The 23,113-nt window shown below is 42.8% G+C and overlaps 3 protein-coding genes and 1 long non-coding RNA gene across 7 annotated transcripts; 2 read left to right on the plus strand and 2 right to left on the minus strand.

Moving 5' to 3' along the window:
* Positions 1 to 5,266: 5,266 nt before the first annotated feature.
* LOC125529735 (cycloartenol-C-24-methyltransferase 1) lies at positions 5,267 to 11,852 on the plus strand. Of its 3 annotated transcripts, none has more exons than XR_007292728.1 (14): positions 5,267 to 5,488; positions 5,579 to 5,715; positions 7,055 to 7,121; positions 7,585 to 7,658; positions 7,803 to 7,887; positions 8,004 to 8,059; positions 8,800 to 8,854; positions 8,983 to 9,030; positions 9,393 to 9,476; positions 9,576 to 9,776; positions 9,943 to 10,068; positions 10,908 to 11,063; positions 11,240 to 11,308; positions 11,408 to 11,852. XR_007292728.1 is itself a non-coding variant. In XM_048694156.1 (14 exons), exons 2-13 carry the CDS (start codon positions 5,633 to 5,635, stop codon positions 11,295 to 11,297), a joined length of 1,035 nt encoding a protein of 344 aa, XP_048550113.1. In that variant the 5' UTR covers positions 5,267 to 5,488; positions 5,579 to 5,632; the 3' UTR covers positions 11,298 to 11,308; positions 11,404 to 11,852. The 3 variants fall into 3 exon arrangements, 2 of the variants coding, with proteins under 2 accessions (XP_048550113.1, XP_048550112.1); XM_048694156.1 differs by having other exon boundaries at positions 10,966 to 11,063; positions 11,404 to 11,852; XM_048694155.1 differs by having other exon boundaries at positions 10,966 to 11,063.
* Positions 11,853 to 12,861: 1,009 nt separating this feature from the next.
* On the minus strand, positions 12,862 to 19,402 carry LOC125529738. 2 transcript variants are annotated; one of them, XR_007292730.1, is made up of 4 exons: positions 19,275 to 19,402; positions 18,225 to 18,755; positions 17,614 to 17,991; positions 12,862 to 15,878 (listed from the first exon to the last, which is right to left on the minus strand). It is a non-coding gene; the product is annotated as an uncharacterized LOC125529738 (long non-coding RNA). The 2 variants fall into 2 exon arrangements; XR_007292731.1 differs by lacking the exon at positions 12,862 to 15,878 and having other exon boundaries at positions 17,331 to 17,991.
* LOC125529736 (zinc finger protein CONSTANS-LIKE 4-like) lies at positions 15,898 to 22,242 on the plus strand. Its single transcript, XM_048694157.1, has 5 exons — positions 15,898 to 17,316; positions 19,302 to 20,015; positions 20,164 to 20,352; positions 20,435 to 20,557; positions 20,745 to 22,242. Exons 1-5 carry the CDS (start codon positions 17,260 to 17,262, stop codon positions 20,853 to 20,855), a joined length of 1,194 nt encoding a protein of 397 aa, XP_048550114.1. The 5' UTR covers positions 15,898 to 17,259; the 3' UTR covers positions 20,856 to 22,242.
* A 122-nt stretch (positions 22,243 to 22,364) lies between these two features.
* On the minus strand, positions 22,365 to 23,113 carry LOC125529737 (the record flags this gene model as incomplete). Its single annotated transcript, XM_048694158.1, is given in 1 exon segment — positions 22,365 to 23,113. A coding segment is annotated over 1 exon segment (529 nt), but the record flags the coding sequence as incomplete, so codon positions are not given.

A 23,113-nucleotide genomic window follows, 5' to 3' on the forward strand; every position in this document is an offset into this window, starting at 1 on the left:
ATACCTTGTTCAATCTCGTTATCGGCAAGTCTCTTTACTCGTTCCGTAACACATCGTCCCGTGATCAACTCCTTGATCACATTGTGCACATTATGATGATGTCCTACCGAGTGGGCCCAGAGATACCTCTCCGTTTACACGGAGTGACAAATCCCAGTCTCGATTCGTGCCAACCCAACAGACACTTTCGGAGATACCTGTAGTGTATCTTTATAGCCACCCAGTTACGCTGTGACGTTTGGCACACCCAAAGTATTCCTACGGTATCCGGGAGTTGCACAATCTCATGGTCTAAGGAAATGATACTTGACATTAGAAAAGCTTTAGCATACGAACTACACGATCTTTGTGCTAGGCTTAGGATTGGATCTTGTCCATCACATCATTCTCCTAATGATGTGATCCCGTTATCAACGACATCCAATGTCCATGGTCAGGAAACCGTAACCATCTATTGATCAACGAGCCAGTCAACTAGAGGTTTACTAGGGACATGGTGTTGTCTATGTACCCACACATGTATCTGAGTTTCCTATCAATACAATTCTAGCATGGATAATAAACGATTATCATGAACAAGGAAATATAATAATAACCAATTTATTATTGCCTTTAATGGGGGATTATGGGCCGTCGGAGCATCACCAATGCTTCAAGGGATGGTTGTAGCAAGTCATTGCTGGTGCAACAATCCCAGAGCTTGCCGGTGGTGTAGCCATGAGCTCGCCGATGTTGCCGTGAGATGACCGGGGACATGACTCTTCAAACGTGAGCACCGCGGGTGGCACGGAGGGCTACAAGTCGCGGACAGCTATGATTCTCGTCGGAGCTATGCATACCACATGGGAAGCAAGAATTTGTGTTGCACGTACAAGTGGCTAGAATGATGGCGTATTGTGTAATTGTGTTGACGTTGTCTAGGGAATCAAGCGGACATGGGCAGGATCACGCTGCCGAAATCAACGGCTGACCAGCCGGCTGATCTATTCCTTTGATCAGTAGACTGACGCCTACCAGCCCCCCTCGTTCTCGTTATTGCGAGCGGTGCTCCTTTTCAGCGCTTTAAGCGGCAGTTCGGGCGCCCACGCGGCTGTGAACTGGGCGGGCCCAGCAAAAAGTCAAGTCAGTGGATAGAGCTCGTTTGCGAGCAAAGAACAGCCTAAGGCCTCCTTTGGTTTAGAGGAATTTCATAGGAATCCTAGAGGATATGATTCTTATAGGATTTTTTCCTTTAGAGCCCTTTGGTTCATAGGAACGGATTCCTATTCCTATATAGGATTGGTTCCTATCCTCCACATTTCATAGGAAAATAAAAAAGAGGCTAGACTCAATGGAAAAATTCCTTTGGTGTCAACCAAATGACATCTTGTTTCCTATTCCTACTCATAGGATTTGAGACACATGTCATCTTATTTCCTACAAGATTTTGGTTCATAGGATAGGATTATCGTAGGAATACGAATCTTGTAGGAAATGAGATGGCATGTATGTCAAATCCTATGAGTAGGAATAGGAAAGGAGATGTCATTTGGTTGACATCAAAGGAATTTTTTCATTGAGTCTAGGTTCTTTTTTATTTTCCTATGAAATGTGGAGGATAGAAACCAATCTTGTGTAGGAATAGGAATATATTCCTATGAACCAAAGGGCTCTAAAGGAAAAATTCCTATAAAAATCCTATCCTATGAAATTCCTGCAAATCAAAGGAGGCCTAAAATTGGTTGCGCCAGAGGATTGAACCCGTGCCGTCCAGTAGCTAACGACACGGACAAACCAACTACACTACACCGCACTACTGACGAAATTATGGGAGAATGTTTCAAGTACTCCGTCGCCGCACAATTTATTCATACACATGTAAACATACTGTAGCGCTTTGATTTTTAAATTATTTGAAAACATTTGGGAAAAAATGTCATGAATTACAGAAAAGTTCATTGGTTTAAGAAAAAAACATCGCTTTGTAAAAAAAAGTTCACGATTTTCAAAAAAAAGATCATCGATTTTGAAAAAAGTTCATCGACTTTGAATAAAATATCATGATTTTGAAAAAAGTTCATCGGTTTTGGAAAAGGGTTCGTCGATTTTGAAAAGGGTTCATCGATTTTGAAAAATAGTTCATCGGTTTTGAAAAACAGTTCATCGATCTTGAAAGAGTTCATCGACTTGGAAAAAGGTTCATCGATTTTGAAAAGTGTTCATTGATTATGAAAAAAATCATCGAATTTGAAAAAAGAGTTCATCTATTTTGATAAAAAGTTTGATTGTGAAAAAGAGTTCATCCATTTTGAAAACAAGTTCATTGATTTGGGAAAAAATGTTCACTCATTTAAAAAAATCATCGAATTTGAAAAAAGTTCACTGATTTTGGAAAAAGTTCATTAAATTTGAGAAAATTTCTTCCATTTTGAAAAAGAAGTTCATTGGTTTGCGAAAAAGTTCACGAAAAATCTGAAAAGTTCATTGAACCAAGAAGAAGGGAAAAAAAGGAAAAATGAAAGTAGATGAAAAAAGGAAAAATGAAAGTAGATGGGTAAAAAGGATGTGAAAGATTCCCCCGCAAAAAAAAAGGATGTGAAAGATGTACGTAGACACATGAGGTTGGGTGTCGGGGTGGTCTTTGCCTTCAAGCCGAAGGAGGAGGTTGCAGGTTCGATTCACGCTCTTGCCAAAAAAACATAGATGGGCCGGCCCATCTGAATCGAAAGGAAGCAGAGGGGTGTGCGCTGTTTGTGAATAACACCTAAACGGGCGCTTAAGGCGTCGATTAGGGTTTGCCCCAGCGGTGCTCCTGGCACTCCCATGCGCCGCCTAGTGGGCCGGCCCAGCAACTTGCTGAAAAGAAAACGTGAAGAGAAAAAGTTACTGGTAATGCTGCCGGAATGAGGAATCAAACTCAGCACAACGATGCAGACATACTCCCACATTAACGACTAGACTAACTTGGCCTTGATGTTTGTTACCAGGAATAAGTACTATTTGACCCTTTTATTATGGCATATGGCATATATTATATACCCAGAGTAAATTATTTGAAAATAGAAAATGGAGAACCTGAAAAAGAATTCACTAAAATAGGACAACCCACGAACTTGAAAAAAGTTCAAAATTTTGGAAAAACTTCATCAATTTTTTCAAAACTTTTCATCTATATTCCAAAATAGTTCATCATGTTTTGAAAGAAAAAATTCACAAATTTGAAAAACATTCATGGATTTCAAAATAAATTTATCAATTACGGAAAACAGTTCATTAATTTCAAAATATGTTCATCAATTTTGAAAAACAGTTCACAAATTTTGAAAAATGTTTGTGTATTCAAACCTTGTTCATGAATTCAGAAAAGGATCATATTTTTAAACATTGTTCGGAAATTTCTAAAAATGTTCCCATCCTCAAATTTCATTCAGAAAAAAAATCACATTTTTGAAAAGTGTTCGAATGCTCCTTCAAAATTTGTCCCTGTTTTTTTAATTGATTGCATTGAAAAATATCACTTTTTCAAAATATAATCATGTTTGAGATTTTAAAAAATGTTTAGATTTGTCGGTGTTGATAGTTCAACATTGAAGCTCATCAGCTCATGTGGCTAGCGATGAGCAAACACCGCGGGAGGTCTAGGGTTCTATTATTTGGGTCTTTTGTTTTTCTGCTTTTTCTTATCTTTTTTCTCATTTGTTTTTTTTTCACTTTTTAATTCGTTATTTTTTATTTCACAAACTTATTTATTAAATATGAATATTTGTAAATTCAATAATATTTTTAAGTTTAGAATCCTTTTTCTAATATTTGTAAAAAAGAATTCATGTAATCTTTTTGAAAATCATGAATATATTTTTATATTCATGAACATTTGTACATTCATGGTCATTTTTCTAGTTAACGAACAATTTTTGAATCGGCGACGTTTTTGTAGATTTTCATGAAAATGTTGGAAATCACAAACAATTTTAAAATTCACGGAAATTTTTTGAGTTCATGGGCAATTTTTTTATTGTGTATATTTTATAAAATCATGAATATTTACAAAATTGGCAAACATTTCGTCAATATAGAACATTTTTGAATTCATGATTTTTTTAGTTCTTTAGCATTCTTTCTAAAAACATGAACATTTTTTTGAATCACGAATTATTTTAATTCATGAACAATTTTGAAGTTTTATTTAAATATATAAATATCGGAGATATCTTTTTGGTTTAGCCGGAGGGTGAGTGGGAGCTCCCTTAGTAAGGTATATGAAGTACATGGGTCAAGGGTGCAACTTAGTTGGCCCAAATAAAGAAATAATTCATTTTTTAGTATCGATCATCATTCTCGATTCCGGCAATCTGATCTATCTGGGAGCTTGTCGGAGCTTAGGTACGCGTTGAAATCGAGCCCATGTACGCGAAACCTACAGGTACAATAAAATCATTGGCTATGGGTGAAAATACACTCGATAAATTGTTTGCCAAGTTCTTATCACTGGTACACTCGACAAAGGCGACTAGGCTAGACTCCTCCCGGCAAAGGCAATGTTATCAAGTTTTTTTTCCTTGAGTACTCGGTATGGAAGTCGACAAATTAAAGTGGTGCGGTAATGGTCGGTATCACTTGCCACAGGTGTTTCAATGACAAACGATGCAAGGTGAACATGAACAAGAAAAGACACACCAGCGACCAAATCCAACCAATGCATTGCGCTTCATTCATGGGCATGGCGCTACAATGGGATGACATAGAGGGCGAAACAACGTTGCATCGTGAACGCCGACCACCACGTTCTGCATTGTGTGGCCTTGCAATGGAACGACAACGAGGAGGTCGTTTACGTTGGCGAGGAGGGATGCAGCAGCAGCTTGTGGCGGGGAGGGGATCAGGTTGACGATGACCCATTTCACTTGATGCATAGTAGGCGGGAGCACAAAACAATTTGTAGATTTTCAGATTTGGCGTAGAATCGAAATCATGGCTTCCTTTGGGATATTCCTTCGGTTTTCTGGGGTCCAAGTTTAGGCTAAGGAGGTTGGCGATGTAGTACTAAGCGCCGAAAACCGGGGACCGTATGTTTCGTCATGCAGGAACAGGGAGCGAACGTTCGCCCTATATTCGCATCCGAAACTTATACTGGTTTCTATCATTTTTATGAATTTTTTTACAGCACCGTTAATCTGCGACGTGGACAATGAGACACGGCCGATCTGATTTCCGAACGATCCAACCCGTTGATTCGAAATGCTGCCGGAAGTGACGGCGCATGTGCATCAGAGAGTAATAAATTGGGAATCCTGAATCCAAATGGAGGCTCGGCGTGGCTCGGCTGGCATTTGCTTGTCCTGTTTCTCGGCCGCCTACTTGTAATCCGCTGCCAGCCAAATCGCTCGCTCACTCCCACCCTCGTCAGCCTCCGGCAGATCCTCCTCCTCCTCCATACCGCTCGAAGCTCCGTCCTCCTCCTCCCGACACCTCGAGATCTCCGCCCCGGACCCGTTTCTCCGCCGCCAAGGTCGGCGGCCTCGCTCGATCCCGCCCTGTTCGATTTCGATCCGGAGCAGCGAGTCTGAACCTTGCAATTTCTCTGTTTTGTTTCGGTCAGGCCCAGCGCCGCCGCCGCCCGGCCCTCCCTGTCGCAGGCGACGCCGCCGCCGCCATGTCCAAGTCTGGAGCCCTGGATCTCGCGTCGGGCCTTGGCGGGAAGATCGACAAGGAACAAGTCAAATCGGCGGTCGACGAGTACGTCTCTCTCTCCCCCCTTGCCGTTGGCGTGATCCATTCCGGCAAGCTGCTTCTTTTAATATTCCGCGGCGCTCGATGATGTTTTTTTTCCTTTTGGAATAAATAAATAAACAAGACACGGGAGCAGCTGACCCGATGCGATTTCTACCTTCTTCATGCTCCCTGTGTGCTACGGACTTAGTGGGAATTACGGTTGGGTTTCAGGAGAAGGGGATTTGGGGATACAGTTAGTACATACTCCAGAATACTGACTAAATCTTAGATCCAACTGCTCCACGCCTTTACTCTTAAACACCGCCCCGCTCACACATCACAGTCCAGTGCCCACCGTTGCTTCAGGTTCAGTGCTGCCTGGGCTGTGGCACTCTCGCTGGAGTTTTAAACATCCATTTGTGCGCTCCAAATCATATGAACCACAAACATTTTGCTCCAAATTTGGTTGGTTTGTATTGTAGGATTACCAACCAGGAGCTTCTCTGCTCTGCTCTGCTCTGAGAAAAACCGTGCTCTGTTTTTCTTCTCCCTCACATGGCACGTCCTTTTCCAGTTGGCGGGCGGCTCTCATTAATTTACCTTTCGCAATCTGCACCCATACATGGGTTGGATAATAATTCTCTGCTTCTTCATGGGCTTGGAATTCCTGGCTTAAGTCTTTGGTGGATTAAATGCACATCAGAAGATGTAGCTATCTGCCCCCTGGGTGTGCTAGTACATTACTACAAGTCATCCAACTGTGCCTACCACTGTACTACCTAGGAACCATGTCATGTTTTATTTTATTTTTATTTGAAGGCCTGAACCATGTCAGTCACAGTGGGGAGTAACTTAGAGTAGTAACATGCACTTAAAGTCTATGTTACCACATGCCTCTCTCCACAGTAGGTAGTAACATATGTGTTGTGTCATGCATAGCTTCATTTATTGGGTTATAGACTCATCTTTTCTTGATATGTGTGATGTTACAGTAACTAGCTATTTTACCACATGCCTCTCTTTCTTCATTAATTACATGCCACACATCATCTATTTTGCCTAGATAAGTGTGATGTTACCACCTATGTTACTCCCACTGTGGTAGTCTTAAGGCCTGAACCTGTGAACCATGTCATGTTTTTTTAAAGGCCTGAATGTTAAACTCGTCCTTTCACATGTGCACACTCTTTTAAGGGGCATCAAAATGTTTGTGTTTTTGCCTCTGCATGCACTGTAGGATCTGCCGAGTGTAATCTTGTTAGCCGGCGTCTTCATTCCCTATACAGTACTGTTTATGTTCATTCACTCCAGTTATTTTTTCCCTATCCTACTCTTAATTTGGGGACAATCTTTTTTTCACAAGGTATGAGAAATATCATGGATACTACGGAGGGAAGGAGGAATCGAGGAAATCCAACTACACCGATATGGTAATAATTATTATCTTATACGGGACATGAACAAACACCACGTTTATTATTTATATTATTTTTTTGGAGGAATGGCTTTGTAAATTTGATGCTTTCCTACTCAAGTTATTATTTTAGCCTACGATGATTATTGTCATGAATGGATTGTTATAGTGTAATTAGCTTCACCATACATAAATCAAATTGTTAGCCTGCAGCTCTGATAATCCAATGTCATTAGAGGGTCAGTGTTCTTTCAAAGCTGATTTAGAATCTCCAAAACGTTTCTTAAGTAGGCAGGAAATTTCGGATGATGGTTGAAGTAACAAATACATAAGCACCTTCTTAGGTTTAGGTTCTGCCATTTACAGTCCTTTTTTGATAATCCAATGTCATTAGAATACTCACGTCTATTTTCTGTGCTGCATAATGTCCAACTAGGATTTGAATGTCAGGACCTACCTAATACTATGATGTTTACCAGGTTAATAAATATTATGATCTTGCTACTAGCTTCTATGAGTATGGCTGGGGTGAATCCTTCCACTTTGCTCACAGGTGAGGACTCTTATCGAAAGAATACATAATTGATCTTTCATTTTTCATGAAAATTATATCATTTTGATTTTATAGAAAAAATTATATGAAAAGATTTAGAAGAACATTGCTAACTGTAATTCCCCATCTCTCTTGGCATTTCAGGTGGAATGGGGAATCTTTAAGGGAAAGCATCAAAAGGCACGAGCACTTTCTGGCTTTACAGCTTGAGTTGAAACCAGGGATGAAGGTCAGTTTTCTTATGAAGATAGAATAACCTATGGCAGAATGATTTCCCTTTTTAAGCTGCTCTTGCTGCAGCATAATATGATAATGGAACATGCAATATCCTGATGTTTGCTGTAGGTTTTGGATGTCGGCTGTGGAATAGGCGGGCCATTAAGAGAAATTGCGAGATTTAGGTTTAATTCCTGTTTCACTCTTTCACCTCTGTTCATATATGTGAATTGTGATGTGTTCAGGTTTAGACATTCTCATATGCACGATTAATGCATCTGAAGTGATTCATGTTTTTATTACTTAGAACTGTGAACTAGTGGTGGCATGATTTTGGGGAGAAGATCTAGATATTATTTACCTTTCAATTTATTTATCATGATCTTTTTCTTTGGAGAAGTTGAAAACTGAGATGATAGTGTGCATAGCACCAAAAATATTTTTAGTATCAGCCTTGATCTATTTGTTGTTAAATCATGGTAATCAGCCACTCAACAGTTTAACTGCTTCCTCCATTCCAAAATCGGTGACGTTTTAGATATGGTGACGGTCTCCAGGATGCAACTTTGACTTTTGTTTTCTATATGAAAATGTAATAAAAAAAACTTGCATAATTATGAAATATTTTGATGAAAAGTCTAATGATATTATTTTCATTTCACCAATCTCAGTTATTTATACATCAATACTGTATTTAAAGTTAGAGAAGTTTGACTTAACGCTTTCCAGGAAGTCATCAATATTTATTTTCATTTCACCAATAGTACTAATACTTATTATCTCTTATGTTTGTAACCTAAGGAAGACGTATAACTGCATCTGTAAGTTAGAAAAGGATTATTGGCTTTGTCATCTTTCATTATCAGTAGTTTAGTACATTATACTTGCAGCCAGAAATAACTGATCAGGCAACCGTTATCTGCAGCTCCACCTCAGTTACTGGATTGAACAACAACGACTACCAGATAACTAGGGGAAAGGTTGTTCAATGCTCATTATTTTTTGGTTGATTCTACTGTTGACTGCGATTAATAACTTCAGCTAAATGTGCACCATTAAGTGTACTTATCACATAACTCTTCTGTTAATAATGATCTTTGTATTTCAGGCGCTTAATCGGTCGGTAGGACTTGGCGCTACTTGTGATTTTGTCAAGGTATTGTTGGCTTACCCACTAGATCACTTTGTTTTGTGTTTAGCTTTTTTTATCTGTTATTGTCCTCGGCTCCTCGCACTCTCTTTTTGTAGGCAAAAAAAATCTTTGTATTTGCTTTGCTCACGGTTACAAAAAAAATGCTAGGCGGGTGATGGTGTGCCACCTGGTCGCCCCTAGGTGGGATAGGTGTCAGACTTTTAGAACATGTGATCAACCTCCTTAATAAAGTAATCTTTATTTGATGAAGACACGTATTAGTTGTGTAAAAATGTATAAGATCAATGCTTGTATGTAGTTCCTGGATATGGAAAAGATTTTAAATAACAGTACTTATATTACCCACATATTATTCTGAAATACAGGCAGACTTCATGAAGATGCCATTCTCTGATAACACTTTCGATGCTGTTTATGCCATTGAGGCAACATGCCACGCACCTGATCCGGTATGACCTCTGTCACTCTATAATTCTTTCGATGCTGTTTATGCCATTGAGGCATTATGTCCTATCTTATAAAGGTGAATTGACCTTTTTGTTGCACAGGTTGACTGCTACAAGGAGATCTACCGTGTATTAAAACCCGGGCAGTGTTTTGCTGTATATGAGTGGTGCATTACCGATCACTATGATCCAAACAATGCAACCCACAAGAGGATTAAGGATGAAATTGAGCTTGGGAATGGCCTGCCAGATATCAGAAGTACTCGGCAATGTCTTCAAGCTGTTAAAGATGCTGGGTTTGAGGTAAGACATAGCACTTTCTCTCTTTTCGTTTAATCATGTCCTTCTAGGATTTACCTGGGTGGAAATCCCCACTCCTGCAATAGGAAATACTGCAAGTATTTCTTTTCTTCTCAATATCATGGTGTTTCATCCGATCTGTAATGAATATGATGTTGTATTCATGAAGGTTATTTGGGACAAGGATCTTGCTGAAGATTCTCCATTGCCTTGGTACTTGCCCTTGGACCCAAGTCGGTTTTCTTTGAGTAGTTTCCGGTTGACTACCGTGGGACGAATAATTACTCGCAATATGGTAAGGCAATGAATTCTTTTATTTTTGCTATCATTGTGTTCCGCACAATCAAGTCAAATCCGGAGAGCAGATTTTGTGCAACTAGTTGCCCATGCACCCCATATCCTCTCCACTTTTTTCCCCATATTTTCCAAGTTTCCAAAAATTATGAAATAAATCATGGATGTAAATAATGCTATATTTTGTGCATTTACAAAATCTCATCCGAAAGTATGACTATTTGTGACCTAGAGAAAAAGGACAAGATATGAACAACTAGTTGCACAAAATCTGCTCTCAGTGCTACTTTCCAGCACTGTATGGACCATAGGTTGACAACTATTTAACCAGTTCTATTGACCTCCTTGTGATTAGGATCCTGTCATGTGGTTTTAAATTCTTATCATGAGAGGTATCATCCCAGTAAATTTGTATCAAATTGCATAGAAATTGGAAACCATTCAGTTTCACCTCTTGTAGTGACAGCAAAGCTAGATTCTTAACTACAACTATATGGCATGGACACAAATATATAGTCCAGCTGCTTGGCCTTTGTCATTTGTATTGGTACTGTTTGCATCTGACACATCAAGATTTTGATACCCGATAAAATTGATATGTTACCCAATATTTAAATGGCAATATTGTTTATGGAAATTCCTATACTGTACACATACTTAAAGTGATTTGCTGTCCATGTAATGCACTGAGTTGCTTGATTAAGGCTTTACGGATCATCTTGTATGTTGTCCAACGTAGTATGCCATGACAGCCAAAGCTGGTTCCACCATGCCTTGATGCTTGGTTGGCGAAAATTCGTAAACATGAGATTGAGATTCTCTTATGATATTGTTGTTCAGGTCAAGGTATTGGAATATGTTGGTCTGGCTGAGATTCTCTTATGATATTGTTGTTCAGGTCAAGGTATTGGAATATGTTGGTCTGGCTCCGGAAGGCAGCCAGAGGGTCTCTAGTTTCTTAGAGAAGGCCGCGGAAGGTCTTGTCGAAGGTGGCAAGTAAGTTTATCATCTCTGAACCACGTTTCTGAAAGAGAAAAGTATAATTTGCAGAGAGCTTCAGTCGTAGTGCAACTTCAGGAACTCACTCCTCACCGCCCTCTGTGCTGTCCTTTTATTCCCTCCAGTTTAATGCTCTGTATATGTATGAGTTGTAACATGAGCAAGATCTACAGGAAGGAAATCTTCACCCCGATGTACTTCTTTGTGGTTCGGAAGCCTCTTTCAGAATGAGCAACTTTCAGGTACCGGTAATTTTAATTTTGACTAGTCCTCTAAATCATCATGATATTTTCCCAGTTCATGTATTCGCAAGTTCTTATCGTGTGTATCTTTGAAGCCAGGCAATGCAAAGATGCATTTTGAAGAAGCGGGCTTGACCGGGGAGTTTGGCTATGCGATCCTCGGTTCTTATCTGTAGAAGAAGACATAGTGAAATGTGTTGCGTTTCTGTTTGTTTTGTATTTAATGTTGAGCTTCTGTTTTGTTGTTTTGTCGTGTGAACTTTTGATGCTCGTCGATTAACTGACTGTTTGACACCATTGTGCTAAGCTATTAGTGGCATAAATAAGCTAGATGCAGTTTTCTTCCCCGTCAAGGTTTGCATAAGGCTGTTCCGATTTCTTGTCCGAACAAGTGTGTGTACTGTGTAGGATCCGGTGGTGCTGAAGTTTTGTAACCTAGCAACGAGAATTTCGCATGAATGATTGTTCCCGGTACTGGAATTTTCAAGTATGTTTGCCTTGAAAATAATAATTTGAGGGGTATGTTTGCCTTAATTTTATTGTACATCACATGACTACCATTTGTCGCTGTGCCTCTACTGAACTTTAAGACAATTTTCCTTTATATATTATACTAATACTAATTCTTGCCACAAACTAATTTTGGTACTCAGATAGTTGATGGTTCAGATTTAGGAAAAATTTGCAAGTTAAATAATAAAGTATCAGTGTTTTTGTTTTAACAAGGTAAAAATGTCCAATAGATTTATGGTTCCATTTGAGTTTTTGCATGGTCTCGAGATGGATTCTCGTCTTCTTGATAAAGAAGAGATGGTGTGCGTATTTTCTATCTGATCTGAGCAGCTATGAAGGCCTGGTTTTGTTTGAGTCTCTGTGGCTTGTGTGGACTAAAACCGATCTTTGTGACCATGTCTAGTGTCGATAATTGATTCGCTGCTGATCTTATGTGAGGAGCAGTAGGAGGACGGTGGTGCCCGAAAGGATAACGTAGAAGACAATTGTAATATAGTAATGGTTTTATCTAGGTCCACGTCTCCGGAGGCGTGACCGGTCACTATCCGTGGACACCCCCGGGCGTGTCTACGGGCGTTTGAGGGGTCGGATTTGCCAAGTCCAACTGTAGATGGTCTTAGGTGGACAGTGGTATCCCTAGTCCTGGTTCAAATCCTGGTGCTCGCTTTTATACTGGATTAATTTTTGGCGATGCGACGCCTACAGTGGCTTTATAAAATCTCAAGATGATATGTCGGCTCAGTCTTTCGAAGGTGCTCATAGAGACAGGGTGTGTCTGTGTGCGTTTATAAAGATGAGTGTATGCGCGTATATATCTAGCAATGAGAATTTCACATGAATGATATAGTATGCGAAATTCCCGGTACTGTGTTAAAAAATACAATTATAATATAGTATTGATTGTTCCCGGATGGGAAATAATAACTCTACGTCCTATTTATTGATGTACACTAATGACCGGAGAATACAGACAAGTACAATGTTAGTATGAGATCAACCAAAACAAGATCTTGAAACAACGGTGATCTGAATGACTCGAGTCTTTGGCAAATGGTCTTTGAGTCTAGGTCTTGTCATTGTCATCGTGGGATCCTCTTGTTGGTGCTCATCCTTTTCCACAAATTCATCTTGCGCTGTATGGCCGTATTCATAGGATTCAGTCTCCGTTGGCGGGCAACTTCTAGCCTTGCAGTTTTAGCCATGTTAATCCTTTGTTGAATGGCGCGGCTCACGTATTAGCGCAATTGTATGTTTTTTTAAGTTCAATTGTGTGTTTCTTCTGGTGATTCTTTTTCGGCGCATCGCAATGTAACTTTTCATGTTGCACATCCCGAAAAACTCTCTGTAACGATGTTTCGTGATCAATAAACACCAGCATTCTCTCTCAAGAAAACAAAAAGAGGATAACGGTGAACAAATAGAACTAGCACTAATCTTCCTGTTTGTTGTCCTATATAGATAGCACTAGCACTGTACGTACATCTCAAAGATGGATAGGATACCCTTCAAAAAAAAAAGATGGATAGGATACGGCTAGGGCCTAGGGTCAAGTTGTTGCAATGATAGATAATCCCCATAGACAAAGAGACCGAGCTACTACTCGATAGGGGAGAAGGCATGATCTGGCCGGGCCGGGAGCATGTAGTCCGCAACGCAACGCGCTCTTCCCCGTCCGAGCTCCAAAGCTCGTGATGAGCCTGCACCTGCAGTGAATCTGGCGTCGCGTCGCGCGATCGGAATATGGTCGGCCGGATCGGAACCCAGATCCGGCGCCCGCTCCGGCTGCGGCTGCGGTACGACACCCACCCACCGTCGTACTCGTACGCGCGCGCGCACGGCCGGAACCGCACCCATTATTCCCACGGGGCGCCGGACGGAATCGCCAGGTCGCGGCGTGTAGCGCTAAAGCGGGGACACCCGTAGCGCGGCGCAGATCACAGCCTGCTCGCCCTCCCGGCATTGCCCTTTCGGCTCCTCCGTCCGCCGCTACTTGCAACCTCGATCGATCGATCGATCATCACAGGCACAAAGCTTTGCCTGTGCCCGTGCTAGGATGGTAGATCGATTTGGCCTAGTTTGTGGAGGCCTACGGGAAGGGATAGACAGATGGATTCTTCCTGCTGCTGCTGCTGCACTGGAGCAGCAAGCAGGCAGGCAGGCATTGGAGCGTGGTGCATACATGAATGCCCTAAACTCTCTGGGCCTTTTCTTTCTTTCTTTCTTTCTTTCTTTCTTCCTTTTTGGGACTGATGGGCATTGCATTCCGTCTGGGTGGGTGCACAGCACACACTTGTGCACCGGCCAGCCAGCAGCCTTTCCGTCTCCTTTGTTCCTTCCTGCCTTGCTCTAACCTGTCAGAACCATATACCTGCAGGGCCCTGTTCATCATGTACTCTACTCCACTCTACTCCGCCCCATGCTACCCGCTTTTGCTTGTCCTCTAATGTGCATCATTGTCCGGTTCATTTCTTCTCTCTTCTCAATCATCCAAGGACGGGAGGGCGGGGAGGGTTTTCTTTCTTCCCCTACAAGGGATCTAGCCGCCGCAAGGGTGACAAGATTTCCGCCCAGCGGCTCCCCTTCGCTGACGACCTCTTGATCGACGGTGGTGAAGGGGTTGCCGGATCACACGCATGCGGACGTGTGTAACTATAGGTTTAGGATTCTAACAGTTTAGGTTTTGATCATTCGACATCTTGGCTTCGGTAATGGTGACGACATGGCAGAATAAAGAAACTCCAGATCTTTCTTCAACATATGTTCAAGCACAGATGGCATGACGGTGGCGACATCCCTATGGCAGTGGTGCTGGTGGGGTGGGGGAGGGGGGGGATCTCACGCGTGCGGATGTGTATACCTATACGTTTAGGTTTGGGTTGTGTGTAGCTATACGTTTAGGGTTCTGTTAGTTTAGGTTTTGGTTGTTCAACAACTTGGCTTCAGCGGCAGCGACACGGAATAAACCAACTCCAGATCTTTCTTCGACCAGGTGTCTTGCCCTATGGTCGATGATGGATTTAGGAACTAGTCTGACCAAGCGGGGATGGCATTGCGGAGGCAGCATCCTTACAGCGGACTTGTGTCCACGAGCTATGTCGTTTACTCCAGCACCGACGCGGAGCTTGCGAGGTAGTAGATGGTGGTCTACGTCGGCGGCATCTAAAAGACGATGGATCGTGCGCTGAGTTCGTGGTTAGCGGCTGGCAGGTATGGCTTCCTCCTCTGACGTCTTCACTGATCGTGGGTGTCAGATATGTAGTTTGATGGCGTGTCCAGGGTGCTGCCCCAACCATATTCTTTTAACAGCAATGGATTTGCCTTTAGTAAGCCACTTTGGAGGTCTGAAAAGTCGCATATTAGCGATGAAACCGTGGCGAGCTCGGGTGAAAAGGTAATCCCTTATTTTTCTTTGATGGCTGCTGTTGTGGTTATATAAACAAGACACGTATTATCATGTAAAAAAAGGCATCTAAGGACGGCACGTACTGCATTCGCAACCAGAAAAGAAAAGAAAAAAAAAGGAGAGGAGAGGACGGCGCGTACTTGCCACCGGTAACCATTGTTGCCCCATTTTATTCGATCATGATCACGAGGGTGGCTAGCTAGCTAGCTGTTGACCATGCAGAGCTGCTGTGGTGTCCGGGGTGTGTACTGTAGCGCAGACAAACAGGAACAGGCGGCCGTCGTTTTTAGTTAGATACCCGTGGCCGTGTCTAGGCTCCAAGTAGAGAAATTCGGTGATACGGAACGCAACGCAACGCAAGACGATCGTGCAGCAGAATCCAACCCCTGTCTGTGCGGCGACACCTGTCGACCAGCCGTTGCACGCCAATACATAGTACAGTACACTAGCAGTGCCAGTACCTAGTCTATACCACGATCGAGGTCGAACAATGCACCCTACTTGTCTGCCGTTGGATCGAGATTGGCACGTAAGTAACTGCCGGTGTTTTTTTTTAACACAGTACAAATACAAACGCTCACATACACGCGCACCGTAGGCATCTCGTCGTCGACAGAAACATCTTCTCCCACTGAATGCACATCACCGAAAATCCTGAAATAAATCGAGGAATAAATGCAAGCGCCAAGACTTGAACCCTAATAGACTGAGATACCACTATCCCTCTAACAATCCAACCACTGCCGATGTTGGCGGCTGAGAATTTGTGCGCTGAGCCAAACCCAACCAAGTTGGACGCTCGCTCTGGGTTGTACTGGGTGTGCAGTGCAGTGGTGAGAATGAGATGGAAGATCTCCGTCCGGCCCCCGACCCGACGCGAGATCTTGATCGATCGGAATCACCTGTCACGCCATCGGGATGGATGCCCGATATGTTGGGATCCGGTACGTAAATCTCCTCACGCTACAGACGCCCCCGTACGATCTCTATCTAGGTTTTACACGGTCGCCTTTAACCAACTCTGGCCGTGGCCGGGTGTGGGTACAAGAAGTAAAGCGGCCGGCGGTGAAAGGAAAGCTGCCTAGCTAGGCATAGGGCTCGTCGATCCTTGAGGCTCAAGATACATATGTCGAGCTACAGCTTACAGTAGCTACGTAGGTAGACGGCTATGGGTAGGCTGACATGAGGTGACCCAAAGGGGACAGCCACTCGACCGGATTCTATTCGGCGAGAACTAGATTGTCGACCCGCTAACCTCATTTCCCCGATACCTCAACCTTTCCCGCCCTCCGTCACGCGTAATCACAACAGTTATAATCAACGCAGACTCAAACTCACTGCGCCCGGCCGTTACCTACGTACCATCATCCAGATTATTACTCCCTCTTATATATATATAAGACGTCTTATATTTATTTACACAGATAGTAGTATCATATATCTTAACTTTGTCCTAAATTACTTGTTTTAAATTTGTCTAGATACGTACGAATGTACCTAACACTAAGACGTGTCTGAACTACAAAAATGTCTTATATTATGAGATGGGGTTACTATTATTCTCCATAGATTAACATCCTGATAGATAATCATTGAACGCTAAAGGTTGCACGCACCCATCACGCACGCAAATCATTGCCAGTGCAAAAAAGGTTCGAGTTCCGTGGAGCTCAGGGCCTATTTATGATCGAGACAGGGTTTAGCAAGCTCACCTAGTAACCTCCGATGGTTAATTCAGTTCCGCTAGCTATTAGCTAATGATATCAGCTGTAGTCGTTGCGTTGGCCCGACCAAATATGGGAGGCGGTTCCCCTATAAATCACGGGGCCGGCTCCGTCGCCATGGTTAGCTAGCTACCTAGCACGTACCTAGGCGGCTCCCTTTTGACCCTTCTTCTTCTTCCTCCTTATGCCCTCGGCTCGGCTATATATACGCAACAGCCACCTCTCACTTCCCTAGCTATCTTCAATTCACCGATAAACTTCCACATCTCCAGCCCCTTCATAGCTAGCAAGCTCAGAGCTTGAGCGCACAAATGATGAAGATGTTCTTCCAAGAGGACGCGCCGCAGCCAGACGAGCAGCTACGCATTGTAAGTACACAAACCTCCCTCTTCGCCCTTAATTTGCTCTCGGTTTAGTTCGATCCGCTGCATGCTTCTATATATATGCAAGGAGATGGATGATCCATCTCGCTTGCCTTGCTTGCTTTGTATAAATTTTTGCATCACCAACGTAACGTGTCTTCAGCAAAAACTTGATAGACTGAAATTGAGCGCATTATATACTACCATGAAAGGTGAAACGCTTGTTTGGCTTCTTGATTTCATTTATCCACTACTTGAAAATTCTGATGCTTGTTTAAGAACAAAGCAATCAAACGTACGTACCTCGAGAATTGCCATAGTACCATTAATTCGCTTGCTGAAGATTCTGCATTCCAGATTGGAAACATGGGCATAAGTTCTTTCTTTAGGCACCCACAGCTCTAGCCATGACTTGACGTCCTTTTCTTGCCTGGTAAAGCCTCTTCCAAAGTTTCGACAGTCCAAGCAGTAGGTGCACATCTACAATCGATGACATGTCAGACAGAACAGAAGCCAAATTACGCTCCCACTATGCATAGACAGGACGTCCAGAGCATATCTTGCACTTTGTTCACCGGTATATATCTCTCATCCGTCCGTGCATGACACAACCAACGGAATAGGACACTTCCAGATCAATCCATATAATCACAGGATTAAGCGATCACGCTTCTATTTCATCTGCAAATGTCAATAAAATATCATTTATCAGTCATAAAGTAAAATCTCCGAGATAACAGATTGTACAAAGCCAATTATTTTAAGTATATATAAATATATATGCATGTATCTCGTCCAAATTTTATAAACATAGGTTTGCATGCATGGCAAGGGTCAGAGTGGTACGGTCAAATGGCTAATATCAGAAACCCGCCATGCGAAATCCGTCAAATGATCAGAGACAACCATATTACCATCCCAGCCGTTGATGCAGAAATAACACACCCCGCGCAAGAATAGCATCTGTAGCGCAGAAATTGCCGGCGTCTGACTTGCATGGACGCCACCCTATAAAAGGTCATCTTTGCATCTGCATGGAGAAACAGGCTTCTTCTTTCCAGCCCCCCTCCCCTCCTCTTCCCGCAAGGCCATAACCCATCTTCCTCGCCGTATTGCGATTCGATCTTTCACGGCTCCGTCCGGAACCATTTCTCTTCTGGAGAACCAACAGAACAGTTCCAAGGAATTTGCTCCCACAAGCTGCAGCGCCGAGACAATCCGGTCGTCGCTGTTGAGGACCGACTATGCTCCCCGACGACGATTGCATCACCGTAATTGATTCTCAGACACAGATCTTGCTTAATTCTTTTTCGTATGTAGAAACATGCTTGGGGACAAAAACCAAGCATTTTCAATTGCTCTGAAAATGTTTCATGATGTCATCTTCCTGGTACCTTGTCGATGCTTGTTCCTTGGGTGATAACTGCAATGGACATTGGTACTAACTGCATGTACGATACAATAATCTTAGGTGGAATCTTTCAATGCAGAAATCAGCATTCAAAAGCACCAAATCGAGATAAAATCTTTTAATTCTGGACCTGAGGAAGTACCTGACTATAATTACCAAAATCCCAGTGTTTTTGTTTCTTAGATCTTCCTTCTTATTCTTTTTTTTTAGAATAAAATTTCATCTTAATCTTCACAACCTTTTTATGTCCACACTTTTGAGTTGCTTTTGCTCACAATATTCTTTGATGATTTCTCTTCAAACAGAACAGTAACTATATCCGGAAGAGGGCAGATGGGCATATATGATAGTCTTTGATCCTCTCTTTATTCTTTTCACTATTTTACAAAAAGTACTGCTTTCTCGGTTAACTACATAAACAGATTTACGCCATAACGTCATGCATGCTTATCAGCCTTAGTACTCAAAGAACATACATGACTTTACTGATACGGAATGATGTTAACACAATATTTCTTATTAGAATAGAAGTTGTGTCGTAAAATGTACTCACATGTTTTTTCACCTTTGAAATTTACAGGAGGGGATCTCAAGCCCCATAGCTGCTCACATACTTGATTTCTGTGATGACGGCCTGGGTGATAACCTCCTTGCTGCAGTGACCTCTACCTCCGGCCCGTTTGCTGCCTCCTCTGAGGATGTTTCATCCTCCTCCACTGCCACCCCTCCTCTCTGCAGCTACAGCGATGACATCCCAGAAATGCCCTTCTCCCCGTTACCCTGCTTTGACTCTACTCTCTCAGCCCTACTCGAGGAAGAGCAAAACGCGTGCCCTGAAACCGAGCTCATTCCCCCGATCAACGAGACACTTGCAGCACCAGGATACTATCAAGCTGCGGCCGGAGAGGCCAGCATAGAGCAATTCGGCCAATCACGGCTTCCCCAGAGTTCTGATCCCTTGCTGGCAATGCAAATGAGCAGCACTGCACCTATCTCTATGCCTCTTGCTCCAGGGTGTGATGAAGAGTGCCTCACGGCGGCACTAGCCAGAGGGTACATGAGCCTGGATGGTGCCCTGTATCCGCAAACAGGAGCAATGATCCCGAGTTACAACACAGAGGCATCAAAAGTAGGATTCTTCAATGGTAATAGTGCTAATAGCAATGGTATGGTGGTGTTAGATATGAGTGACATCGGTGAGTATCAGAGGATGATGGAAGGTGAAGGACTGACCAGAACATATAGCGACACAGATTCCATGAAGGGGGCTTACAGCAACACTGCAGAGATGCAGGTAACATCTGGAACCTAACAATCAATTTAATACCATACTGCTTAACTACGATAGTACCAAACTTCCATGTAGCGCTGGTAAAAGAAAAGTGTTTAACTAAAAAATTAGCTTACAAATGATATTTGAAATCTCTCTGACCTCTAAACAGAATGGGGGGAACAACCAAGACCTGATAAATGGATGCAACGGAAGCCCACCAACATTACCTCCAACAGAAACCTCAGGCTTAGAAGATTCCACCTTCAAAGTTGTGCGTCTTTCAGCTGAACAGAGGAAGGAAAAGATCCACAGGTACATAAAGAAAAGGAATGAGAGGAACTTCAGCAAGAAAATAAAGGTAATATGGAGCATCTCAGACAAAGCACTGCTTGCATAGGCATCTTACCAATTCAATTCTGATGACACGCAACAAAATGCAGTATGCTTGCAGAAAAACTTTAGCAGATAGCAGGCCCCGGGTCCGTGGAAGGTTTGCAAAGAACGATGAACTTTGTGAAGCAACAAGATCAAGCTCCCAAAATCATGAACAGTACGGACAGATTGTAAGTCTTCTAGTATATTACACTTGTCTTATCTTACCAGAAACAGCCCAGTTTATTTAATGATCACGCATAAAATATGGTCATGTACTCATCAAGTCATCTTTTACATTGCTCCATGCATTCAGTAATAAAAGATAATGCAATCGTGTAATTTTCTAAACTAAGGTTCATGCTTGTATTTTCTCAGGCGGGTGCAGATGGAGAAGACATGCTTGACTCGTCCGATATTCTGGCACATTTGAGTGGGATAAACAACTACAGCTATAAGTATAATTGTACCATTGAATCATGGATATGACTACCACACCTGCACAAACTGAAGTCTGTGTTCTGCTTTCAGTTATGCAACCATAATCTATAGTTTCCCCTTGATCCTAGTAAAATAAGGCTACAGCTTTACAGGTTCTGTCACAGGAGAAGTGCTTTTAGTTCAAGTTATTGTAGACTTGGTGTATTGTATCAATCTGTTCTCGCCTTTTGCCGTTCTTAACAGTGAGTGTGTTAGTTAGAGTCTCCAGAGCAGTGATTTGTAAAAATAGAATTGTGTCCTTGTCATAATAAACAGTATCAAGAGTTACCCAAACTATTCGCCATTCTAAGGTCTCCCCACTTGGTGTACATAATAACAGTATTCACGGGAGAACAAGGCGTGGAAGTAAGGCAACTTTGGATAATCTAAAAAATCTGAATAGCACTCCAGTACAGAGAATCCGTAACATCTGGCCGTATGTCAAGAAGATAGACAAATTAGAATCCAGTACGATATAGGAGTAATTAAAATGAGAGTTGCAGCTCAGAAACTTCTGCCATTTCAAGTATAATCATATATGTATCAAATACTGGAAATGCACAATACATTTGTTAACATGATCATGTTGCTGGTCATAAGCAATTAGTGCATCACAGACCATTTGTATGTGAAAGCTTATGCACATCACCATTGGATAGCAGAAATGCAGGACTCACATAATGCGGTTGGATTCATTTGAATTATAAGCAAAAGGCAAAATGGGCTTATAACCAATTAGGCCAAGAACTCCAAATTTTAGTTAGTGGCAAAAAGAGAGCGACCCCATCTTAAAAATAATTGCCCATCCATCAAGAGCACCGCAGAAAATGAGAAAAACAAACGGGGCGGAGGAGATCCTCCTAGAGGATTCTGAACTATTCTAGGCCAAACCCTTGTAGATCGGGTCGGTTACAAGAGAGAACCCAAAAGCCTATCTACACCAGGCCCATTGTACAGGCCCAAGATATAAAGAAATAACAAATATTGCAGTTATAAACTTATAATTCATTTCAGATACATGCCGTACTTAAAAAAAAGGTTGTAGTAGAACTGAAAGGTGAAGTAGACACAGCAATGGGCACTATTTTTTACATCATGTACTCAGTAACGCTAAGAGTGTGGTGATAGGTTCTTGTCTTCTTGACAACAAAACATAAACATTTCAATTGATGGGTTTCAGCTTGAATTCAAGTTATCCAACAATAACCCACAATATAGAAAATCGGCAGTTGGTTGACAGAGAAAATCCTAATTTATACATTAATTTTTCATTCTTTCTGAAACTGAAACGCTGCCTCTAAGGTTCCAGCAAAAGTTCCAACCTGACCATAAATAATTTAAATATCTCAAGTTAAACGGAAACACCCTCCCCTCCAGAAGTGAAACTGGAAGGTGGAAGCATTTCCATATTGGAATTCTCTATATCAGCAAAACTATCATCAATACCAAATTCCAAAACTCAATATAAAACCAGAAAAGTAACAGCTAACTGAAAAGGTATATGGTGGAGACAAGGAGTGCACATAAACCACCACTTTTATTTACTTCACTTGTTGATTGAGGGGTGATGCACAAGCAAGCAGTCGCAACTAACTGAAAAACTGACACACATGAGCTAGGAAGCAAGCATTGGATCAAAATTGAAAAGAGTACGTGACTACATACAACATCTGATGATATAAGCAACTGTACAACACAGCTGTGTGCTAATTGCAACTAACCCACTAATTTGGCCATCTCAGGCAGGCAGAGGCACCGCGAGGCAGAGCAACAGGGATGGGTCTGGGTCCTCCTCCAGCCAGCACCCCTCGTCCTCCATCTCGACGACAGTTCCGGGATCGAAGAGCACAACCTGGGCTTCAGATTTTGCGGACCCGGCCAGGACCAAGGTAGTCGTCCTGGTGAGGCCAAGGAAGCGCACGGAGCGGCCGCGGCCATCGTCGTCGGCGCCCCAGAAGCGGCCGCCGACCCAGACGGCGACCTCGGAGGCGATGACGGCGACCTTGACGACGACCCCGAGCGCGTCGACGCCGTTGCGGAAGCCCTTGTGGACCTGGAGGCCGAGGAAGCCCTCGACGACCTTGGCGGAGTTCTTGGAGAGCTTGTAGCCCGACTTGAGCAGCGCGAGCGCGAAGAGGGCGGTGGGGGAGGGCGAGGAGGCGGCGGCGGGGAGGAGGAGCAGGGTCGGGGCGAGGCGGAGGAGGGAGGCGGCGGCGAAGGCGGCCTTGACGCGCTTGGAGGAGGGCAGCGAGGGGAGGCGCGCGGCC

This window comes from Triticum urartu, unplaced genomic scaffold (assembly GCF_003073215.2).
Source record: "Triticum urartu cultivar G1812 unplaced genomic scaffold, Tu2.1 TuUngrouped_contig_5804, whole genome shotgun sequence".
Taxonomy (NCBI): domain Eukaryota; kingdom Viridiplantae; phylum Streptophyta; class Magnoliopsida; order Poales; family Poaceae; genus Triticum; species Triticum urartu.

Bases quoted from the DNA above. Each gene is read 5' to 3' on its own strand.
- LOC125529736 (XM_048694157.1), top strand. From the start codon at position 17,260: ATGATGAAGATGTTCTTCCAAGAGGACGCGCCGCAGCCAGACGAGCAG. The intron at 17,317-19,301 runs GTAAGTACACAA...TGAAATTTACAG, and splicing joins CAGACGAGCAGCTACGCATT to GAGGGGATCTCAAGCCCCAT. The intron at 20,016-20,163 runs GTAACATCTGGA...ACCTCTAAACAG, and splicing joins GCAACACTGCAGAGATGCAG to AATGGGGGGAACAACCAAGA.
- LOC125529735 (XM_048694156.1), top strand. From the start codon at position 5,633: ATGTCCAAGTCTGGAGCCCTGGATCTCGCGTCGGGCCTTGGCGGGAAG. The intron at 8,060-8,799 runs GTTTAATTCCTG...CGTTATCTGCAG, and splicing joins AGAGAAATTGCGAGATTTAG to CTCCACCTCAGTTACTGGAT. The intron at 9,031-9,392 runs GTATTGTTGGCT...TCTGAAATACAG, and splicing joins CTACTTGTGATTTTGTCAAG to GCAGACTTCATGAAGATGCC.